Source organism: Caretta caretta, chromosome 1 (genome assembly GCF_965140235.1).
Source record: "Caretta caretta isolate rCarCar2 chromosome 1, rCarCar1.hap1, whole genome shotgun sequence".
Taxonomy (NCBI): Eukaryota; Metazoa; Chordata; order Testudines; family Cheloniidae; genus Caretta; species Caretta caretta.
The window spans coordinates 163,620,559-163,630,717 of NC_134206.1; the positions used below are offsets into that span (position 1 = coordinate 163,620,559).

The following is a 10,159-nucleotide window of genomic DNA, read 5'->3' on the forward strand; positions in this document are numbered from 1 at the left end:
TTTCCTGCATAGATCCAGGTTTTCTCACATCCCCCCCACCCCCATACACACACAAACTCACTCTCCTGCTGGTAATAGTTCATCTAAACTGACCACTCTCCAAGTTTAAATCCAAGTTAAACCAGAACATCTGGGGGGGGGGGGGGGGGTAGGAAAAAACAAGAGGAAACAGGCTACCTTGCATAATGACTTAGCCACTCCCAGTCTCTATTTAAGCCTAAATTAATAGTATCCAATTTGCAAATGAATTCCAATTCAGCAGTTTCTCGCTGGAGTCTGGATTTGAAGTTTTTTTGTTTTAAGATAGCGACCTTCATGTCTGTGATTGCGTGACCAGAGAGATTGAAGTGTTCTCCGACTGGTTTATGAATGTTATAATTCTTGACATCTGATTTGTGTCCATTTATTCTTTTATGTAGAGACTGTCCAGTTTGACCAATGTACATGGCAGAGGGGCATTGCTGGCACATGATGGCATATATCACATTGGTGGATGTGCAGGTGAACGAGCCTCTGATAGTGTGGCTGATGTTATTAGGCCCTGTGATGGTGTCCCCTGAATAGATATGTGGGCACAATTGGCAACGGGCTTTGTTGCAAGGATAAGTTCCTGGGTTAGTGGTTCTGTTGTGTGGTATGTGGTTGTTGGTGAGTATTTGCTTCAGGTTGCGGGGCTGTCTGTAGGCAAGGACTGGCCTGTCTCCCAAGACTTGTGAGAGTGTTGGGTCATCCTTTAGGATAGGTTGTAGATCCTTAATAATGCGTTGGAGGGGTTTTAGTTGGGGGCTGAAGGTGACCGCTAGTGGCGTTCTGTTATTTTCTTTGTTAGGCCTGTCCTGTAGTAGGTAACTTCTGGGAACTCTTCTGGCTCTATCAATCTGTTTCTTTACTTCTGCAGGTGGGTATTGTAGTTGTAAGAAAGCTTGACAGAGATCTTGTAGGTGTTTGTCTCTGTCTGAGGGGTTGGAGCAAATGCGGTTGTATCGCAGAGCTTGGCTGTAGACGATGGATCGTGTGGTGTGGTCAGGGTGAAAGCTGGAGGCATGCAGGTAGGAATAGCGGTCAGTAGGTTTCCGGTATAGGGTGGTGTTTATGTGGCCATTGTTTATTAGCACTGTAGTGTCCAGGAAGTGGATCTCTTGTGTGGACTGGACCAGGCTGAGGTTGGTGGTGGGATGGAAATTGTTGAAATCATGGTGGAATTCCTCAAGGGCTTCTTTTCCATGGGTCCAGATGATGAAGATGTCATCAATATAGCGCAAGTAGAGTAGGGGCTTTAGGGGACGAGAGCTGAGGAAGCGTTGTTCTAAATCAGCCATAAAAATGTTGGCATACTGTGGGGCCATGCGGGTACCCATAGCAGTGCCGCTGATCTGAAGGTATACATTGTCCCCAAATGTGAAATAGTTATGGGTAAGGACAAAGTCACAAAGTTCAGCCACCAGGTTAGCTGTGACATTATCGGGGATAGTGTTCTTGACGGCTTGTAGTCCATCTTTGTGTGGAATGTTGGTGTAGAGGGCTTCTACATCCATAGTAGCCAGGATGGTGTTATCAGGAAGATCACCGATGGATTGAAGTTTCCTCAGGAAGTCAGTGGTGTCTCGAAGGTAGCTGGGAGTGCTGGTAGCGTAGGGCCTGAGGAGGGAGTCTACATAGCCAGACAATCCTGCTGTCAGGGTGCCAATGCCTGAGATGATGGGGCGCCCAGGATTTCCAGGTTTATGGATCTTGGGTAGTAGATAGAGTAGTAGATAGTGTTATAGAGGGCAAACAATTTATGAGTTTATCCTGTATAAGCTTTATACAGGGTAAAAAGCTTTATTTGGGGTTTGACCCCATTGGGAGTTGGGCATCTGAGTGTTAAAGACAGAGACTTCTTAAGCTGCTTTCAATTAAGCCTGCAGCTGTTAGGGGATGTGGCTCAGACCTGGATCTGGGTTTGCAGCAGGCTAGCGGGTCTGGCTCAAATCAGGCAGGGCACTGAAGTCCCAAGCTGTCAGGGCAGGAAAGCAGGGGCAGAAGTAGTCTTGGGACTGCCAACTGATGTGCCAAGGGGGTTTCTGTGATCCAACCCATCACAGGAACCAGAATACTAGAAAGGTGCATAATTGGATGGAAAACCATTTCCAGGGAGTAGTTCTTAGCGGCTCACAATCAAGCTGGAAAGGAAAGGCATATCTAGTGGGGTTCTGCAGGGATCAGTTCAGGGTTTGGCTCTGTTCAATATCTTCACCAATGATTTAGATAATGACAGAGAGAATACACTTATAAAGTTTGCGGATGATAAGCTGGGAGGCACTGCAAATGCCTTGGAGGATAGGATTAAAATTCAAAATGATCTGTACATACTGGAGAAATGGCCTGAAACAAACAGAATGAAATTGGACAAATGCAAAGTACTCCACTTAGGAAGGATCAATCAATTACACACATACACACAATGGGAAATGACTGAGTAGGAAGGGAGTACTGCAGAAAGGGATCTGGGGGTTATACTGGATCACAAGCTAAATGAGAGTCCGAAGTATTGCAAAAAAAACTCATCACCATTCTTGGATGTATTGGCAGGAGTGTTGTAAGCAAGACACAAAAAGTAATTCTTCCACTCTACTCCGTGCCGATAAGGCTTCAACTAGAGCATTTTGTCCAGTTCTGGGCACTGTATTTCAGGAAAGATGTGGACAAACTGGAGAAAGCCCAGAGGAGAGAAGAGGATATAAACTGGCCATCAGCAATTTCAAGCTTGAAATTAGGCGAAGGTTTCTAATCATCAGGGAACTGAAGTTCTGGAATAGCCTTCCTAGGGGAGCAGTGGGGGCAAAAAAAAATATAACTGGTTTCAAGATTGAGCTTGATAAGTTTATAGAGGGGATGGTATGATGAGACTGCCTACAATAGCATGTAACTTATCTACGACTGCTAGCAGTAAATCTCTCCAACAGCCAGCGATGGGGAGGGCTCTGAGTTACTACAGATAATTCTTTCCCAGGTCAGTGGGGCAGGTTCTGTGGCTGGCAGAGTAGATCAGGGGTCTCAAACACGCGACCCGCGGAGTTATTTGCTGCGGCCCGCCAAGCTCCCTGCGGCCCCCCTCCCCTGAGTTATTTCCTGCGGCCGCCAAGCTCCCCTCCCCCGCAACGCACCACATCCCTGCTCCTCTGCCTACCTCCAGGTGCTTCCCGCCACCGAACAGCTGTTTGGCAGCGATTAGCACTTTCCAGGAGGGAGGGGAGAGGAGCGGGGACCCGTACGCCCAGGGGAGGAGGCGGAGAAGAGGCGGGGATTTGGGGAAGAGGTTGGAATAGGGGCAGGGAGGGGGTGGGAAGAAGTGGGGTAGGGCCTCATGGAAGTGGTGGAGTGGGGGCGGGGCTGGGGCAGCAGGGGGAGGGGTGTCAGTGATGCAGCCCTCGTGCCAAATGTACTAGTTCTCATGTGGCCCTTGTGGTGATTTGAGTTTGGAGATCCCTGGACTAGATGATCATGATGGTCCTTTCTGACAAACTCTATGAGAGCAACAAAAACAATTAAAGGTTTAGAAAACATGACCTATAGACTGAACTTTGAAACTTGGGTTTGTTTAGTCTAAAGAGAAGAGAAGACCGGGGGGGTGGGGGGGGGGAGAGAAAAGCGATATGATAACAGTTTTCAAGTACAAAAGAGATTGTCACAAGGAGGAGGGAGAAAAATTGCTCTCTTTAACCTCTGAGGATAGGAGAAGCAGCTTAGATTGCAGCAAGGGCAGATTAGATTGGACATTAGGAAAAACTTCCTGTCAGGATAATTAAGCACTGGAATACATTGCCTAGGGAGGTTGTGGAATCTCTGTCATAGGAAATTTTTAAGAGCAGATTAGACAAACACCTGTCAGGGATGGTCTAGATCAGTGGTTCTCAACCTATTTACCATTGTGGGCCACATATGTGGCTCGCTGTGTGTTATGTAAGCCACATCCACACTAGATATATTATACACACACACACACACACACCCCCGTATGGCCCTGAGGATGTAACGTAGGCTGCAGCTGTGTGCTGATTGTGGGCCACTTGTGGCACACAGGTTGAGAACCACTGGTCTAGATAATACTTAATCCTACCTTGAGTGCAGAGGACTAGACTAAAATACCTCTCAAGGTACATTTCAGTTCTACAATACTATGATCTACCTATTATAGCATATTTTTAATTTTACCTGCACATTTTTATAAACTTTTTTCTTCAAGAAAGCTATGCTTTTATATATTCTCTAGTAATTTCAATATTTAAATAGTTCTATTTACGTTGGTTTAATTACTTTGGAAAGTACATTTTAATACTTTGATAATTAATCACCGAACTTTGAATTCTGCTCCCAAAACATAACTATGAAAACAGTATCTTCTTACTAAATGTATTTGAAAATTTGGTACATGGGGAGCAAAGGGAGACATGCACACTATTTTATGCACATCATAAAATATGCATACTAACAGTGTTCTTGCACACTAAATTTGGTCATTAAAGTAAAAAGATGATCTGGAATATATATATGGGACCAGGTTTTCAAATGTTTACACTTTTTATTTGTTAGCACTACAGTGTTAATACAGTTATGTCAGAGAGCCTGTATTTTTTTTCCAATCTAATGAATCAACTGAAACATTAACTAAGTTTGAAATAAAAGGACAAATTCTGCAAATAGCTTTTATAGGTAAAACTCCCACTAAAGATAAGTATCAGGGGGTAGCTGTGTTAGTCTGTATCCACAAAAACAAGTGGCTGGCTCATTACAAAAGCAGCTTTGCCTCTCCTGGAATTGACACCTCCTCATCTATTATTGAGAGTGGACTACATCCACCCTGATCAAATTGGCCCTGTCAACACTGGTTCTCCACTTGTGAGGTAACTCCCTTCTCTTCATGAGTCAGTATATTTATGCCTGCATCTGTAATTTTCACTCCATACATCTGAAGTAATGGGGTTTTTACCCACGAAAGCTTATGCTCAAATAAATCTGTTAGTCTTTAAGGTGCCACCGGACTCCTTGTTGTTTTCACTAAAGATAAGGCTGTCTGTGCAGAATGGAAGGCAGACTTTGGCCAGCGGAACCTTTATTGCGAGCAATAATACAGATCTGAGGTTGAATTTGCAGGACTGACAATTTTAAAACAATTCTTACTTGTAAATTAAGCAAGTTGAACCTAGAAGACACACAACATAGAGCCTCTCAATGCTGTTTTAAATACCTTAATTTGATCAAATAGTCAAAAAGTATACGGCTTCTTAAACAAGCATAATGTGATCAGATACAGTATGTGTGCACTTGCGTATATAAAAACATTAAACATGAGAAGCGTGTATATTTGTTTACACATCTTCTAAATAAGAGCAGTGGGCTCACTGCCTTTAAAAAAAGTACTAGTAAAACAAAATGAGTATTTAAAAATATAGTGTTGTGTAAATTATGTTTGAAGCCCCTTTCAGAATGTTCATGTAAAAATATTTAAATGTATTACAAAGTAGTTTGAGTAATCTCCCTTATTTCCTCTCAAACAAAATCTGACACTCCGATGGAAAAAAAAATATCCCCTGACCTTCTGAAGTGTGCAGAGTTTTGAATTTACAGCTTTCGCTAAATGCACATTAGCAGCTACAGTGCAATATACTGTATGTATATTCTTGAATGAATTACATCTGGGAAATCATCATTCAGGTGCATTTACAGCCAAAACTACCAAATTCAAGAGCAAATCAAGATTAAGAGAGACAGTTACCTGTTGGCTGTACTCCAGTCGCCTCCTTAGTTTTTCCCTGTCTCTTTATACGTTAGGGGAAGAAAAAGTTTAAATCAAAATATAATTCACTGTAAAAATCAATTTCTAGCTTAAAACAAATACAATACTCTTCACCTTTCAAAGATGAAAAGAATGGACAATGGTTTTCACTAACATTCTGAATTACTGAATATAATTTAAGCATGAAGGCTGTTAGGAGTTAAAATTAGCATAACCTCAATTACCTGTCAGATTTGACCACTGTAAATAATCCCTTTTAAGCTAACCCTTTTCATCTGTACTCAAAACAGTAGCCTTCCTGAACTGTCAATTAAGGTCCTGTTCATGCTCAAAATTACTACTGTGTTGGGGCAGTTGGTTACACCCAACTGTATGTGTAGGGTAGAACAGGGATCCTCAGTTTATGTAGCCTGCATTACACCTTAAGAGTGTCATCTTCCCATGCATTGTGTGGACCACCTTTCCCACCCCTCAATTAAGAATTATGCAACATCCCTGAGCCAATGCCAGCAATTGCTCTAATAATATTAACTTACGAGAGTATTTACATTAATACATATTTAGCTGTCAATTTAGCAGCTGGAAAGGAGGAGGAAGAGCATCATGTGATCAGCAGTCAAACACAAAAATCACACTAGTGGTCCACAGAACAATTTGAGAATTTCTGCATCAGTCCATGCTAAAAGGAGATATATATATAAAAATATAACATGACATTTGTAACACTGTTCCCTTACAATGGTTTGGTCTGCTCTTTTAGGGCACAAACCATGCTGTAACTTAGTAATATCCCCAAAACAGTGGGTAAATTAAAAACTTAAAGGTGTTTTACTTCTCATATTTCTATTCTATAATAGGTACACATCTTTTTACACAAGTCTTTGGTACTCACTTTTTCTTACAAGTTTTCTCATATGTCGGATGTATTAGGTCATCATCTTCAGGTTCTTCTGGTACGCCGCAATTCCTGATTAAGAGTAGTGAGACAATGGTGCTCTAATCAACTGAGAAAAGTAAAACATGCAATAGCATCTAGATATTCCTCCAGATCCCACTTTACCTGAATTGTGGATCAGGATTCAACGAACAGTACCACTTCTCTGGCAAGCGATCTATTCCATCTGGAAGCTTCCGCCACTTCAGACATGAATCACATTGAACCCATGTCTGATCAGGTCGTTTTCTGTACAGAAACATTAAAACATTCATATGAAAATGTTCCTCCCCCTCCCCCACTCCTGCGCAATATCATGTAGGAGTAGAGAAAAGAGAAACATGTATGTATTTTAGTATTGAGGCCTTTACATTATAGCTTTAGAGGCATCTTACTTACTGTAGATCCTCTACTGGCAAATCTAGAGGATATTCTTCATTTTTCTTTGCTTTCATTTCATTCCAGTAATCATTAAGTTTTTCTCCCAGTGCTGCTATTGTAAGTCTAGCAAAGAAATAGTGCCTCATGAGAAACATTTTGTAAAATATTTATTAGCCAGGCAAACATTTACAGATTGCATAGAAAAATTAGTGTGATTATAGCAGAAAGTTATTCAAATAAAAAAACCCGTAATTTTAAACTAAAGCGCTGGACTTGTGTGAAGTCTTACATGTCAATAACTTAGGGCTTGTCTACACTACCTGCCGGATCGGTAGGCTGCAATCGTTCCAGCGGAGGTCAATTTATCACATCTAGCATAGATGCAATAATCGACCGCTGAGTGCTCTCCTGTCAACTCCGGTACTCCACCACAACGAGGAGCGCAAGCAGAGCTGATGGGAGAGCATCAGCTGTCGACTTACGCACTGAAGACACCGCGGTAAGTAAATCTAAGAAGGTAGACTTCAGCTACACTATTCACATAGCTGAAGTTGCGTATCTTAGATTGACCCCACACAGTAGCGTGGACAAGCCCTTAGTGATACTTTTCTGGCTTTGATTTGGGCAAACTGTGCGTTCAAATAGTGGACAAGTCTTTGCACGAGTAGTGAAAATAAAGGTTTCAAACCCAATTTACAAATGACCTTCAGAGAAGAAATAAAATTAGAACTGAGTAACCTGATGGTCTGTGGGAATGAGTCTCTGGTTTAGGTATGAGGGATTCTGGGCAAACAGTGGTGGTGAAAATTTAGCCCAAAGTATAATTATAGTCTGTAGAAATAGCAGCAGTTGAACAAAATAGCCTTTGATTCGAAAGAATGGTGAAAGATTAGGCAATACAGCTATTAAAAAATAATTTAAGTAGTCCATTTGGTAGTCCTATTAATACTTGTTCATGAATATTAGCCCTTTCAGTCCTTTTCTTTTTTGTATATTGATTCATTTACATATTAACTATGATATTAACAAAGATTCTAAAGAATAAAGAGTATGTGGAATTCTAAGGCCCTGAATGCTGGTCCTTGACCTATAAGTAACCCATTCATTAATTCTATGCATTAGGATGTATCTAATAATCTGTGGTGTTTCCATGTCTATAAAACTCCAAATATTCATGGAAACCATTCCTTTAAAAAAAAGTTATAATATAATGCTTACATAAGCATTACATATAAAATGGATTGATGAGGGATGATTGTTACAGCAGATGTTTCCTATTGGGGAATCAACAGGGAAGAATGCTTATGGGGGAAGAACTCCCTGAGAGATATTATCTTGAAAAATGTTGGTCCTCAGCTGTAAAAAATTATGCCTTCACATAAATCAGGAAAACTAAGAATGTACAGATATTAAAGGAAATCCCATCAGAACATAAGATGGCATCAGAACATAGTTCTGGGAGGGTATTTTTGGCAAAGAGGGGTCATGGGCTAAAATCCCTATATAATAACAGAAGTTTTGGAACTTTGGTGGGATGCATAGTTTCATTCCCCACCTGTAACAGTGAAGAAGAGACACAGCGTCAGATCTTTACCTAACACCTAGGGTAGTAATTATCTATTCTTTCTGTAGAGTGCTGTATTAATCTCTGATTGAACATCAATTCCAATTGAGCCTGTTATTCGATAGTCTTGGACAGTCATTAAGTCAGACATGCAAAAGTCCTCAGCAAGATCACAACAAACTTAGAAGAGGAAGAGAAGTTTTGAGATTGGATTTAAAGATTTTAAGTCAGAAAAACAAAGAGCAAATGAATGTTCCAAAGAGAGGTCTAGAAAGAACACATATGTAGACAGCCACAAAAAAAGCGAATCATAATCATGAAGGAAGCAAGCAAACGGGAAGGCAGGAGTAAGTAGCATAGCAAAATGTATAAGAAGCCAGTGAATTGAAGAGGCAAAGACATGGAAATAAGCAAGGCGGAGCAAAAGTTATAGTACATGAATTAAGTAGGATGGTTTTGGACCAAATGAACAAAGGATTCTACAAGACCAAACATGATCTGTAAAAATGAAAATACTTGTCTAATGGGAAATACAGACAAGACTAGTGGGAACAATTATGGGTATACAAGAAAGAGGCAATAAAGGAAGAGCAGAGTTGACATCATAACCAAAGTCAACAGAGCTCCTACAAGCAGACAGGTTTTCAGGAGCATATTCAGTTGCAGGGTTGAAGCCTAAGGGAGGACAAGGAAAGCAGACTTCATAGGGTGATGGGAGCAGATGTACAAAAGCTAGGTGTCTTTGGAAAGGTGGTGGGGGGAAGGGCGGGTAAGATATCACTAATGTTCATATAAAATTGTACTTGTGTATTACATTTATTTCAATATTTTTCACTAAATATTTACCATTCACCTCAGTTAACTGAATTATTTCTGAAGTCTCCCAAACTCTCTTCAAATGAGAGAAAATATATACACCTCCACTGTTTAATAAATACAATAAGCACAATTTTAGATAAAAGTTGAGAACGCTACTGCCATTGTATATAAGGGTTACCCGAATCTCTGTTCCCAGTCTGGTCTCTCTGAATGCAACCCCCTCATGTGTTAGGCCTTGTCCCTTTACTTATCTTATGGTGTGTTCCTCTATATTATATATAGTTTGTCTATATTATATATTAGAGATTGCATACATCCCATTAACGGGTATTATCAGCACAGTTTGTTAACATAACTTCCCAACACTTTTTGTATATGTAAACTGAATACATCATGCTCTCCCCACAATTCTGTTCACAAGAGCACAACGTTTTGCAAAGCTGTAGTCAGCCTTGCCATTAGAAAATAGGAAGCCTGTTAAGCTAAAATACAAAGAGTGGTGGGTCCTAGCACAGATTGGGATGTACCTCTACACTCAACTGGGGTTGGAAAGTACTAGCCAAATCAGAAATAATAATAGAACAAAACAAATTAAAGAACTGTTACAAACCAATGGATTGGATTTTAGTGATATGTTACAAAGCTTTGCAACTTGTAAAATCATACTACAAGTATTATTATCTGA

At 40.7% G+C, this 10,159-nt stretch overlaps 1 protein-coding gene across 5 annotated transcripts in view; it reads right to left on the reverse strand.

Annotated features, from left to right (window-relative positions):
• Positions 1-10,159, reverse strand: part of MORC3 (MORC family CW-type zinc finger 3) — a 66,202-nt gene that overhangs the window by 16,473 nt on the left and 39,570 nt on the right. For all 5 annotated transcript variants that reach the window (XM_048867257.2, XM_048867274.2, XM_048867265.2 and 2 more), the window contains 4 exons: positions 7,110-7,214; positions 6,837-6,959; positions 6,669-6,743; positions 5,756-5,798 (listed from right to left, as the gene is read on the reverse strand). In XM_048867257.2, the coding sequence (XP_048723214.1) occupies positions 5,756-5,798; positions 6,669-6,743; positions 6,837-6,959; positions 7,110-7,214 (346 nt within the window). The remainder of the gene's footprint in view (positions 1-5,755; positions 5,799-6,668; positions 6,744-6,836; positions 6,960-7,109; positions 7,215-10,159) is intronic.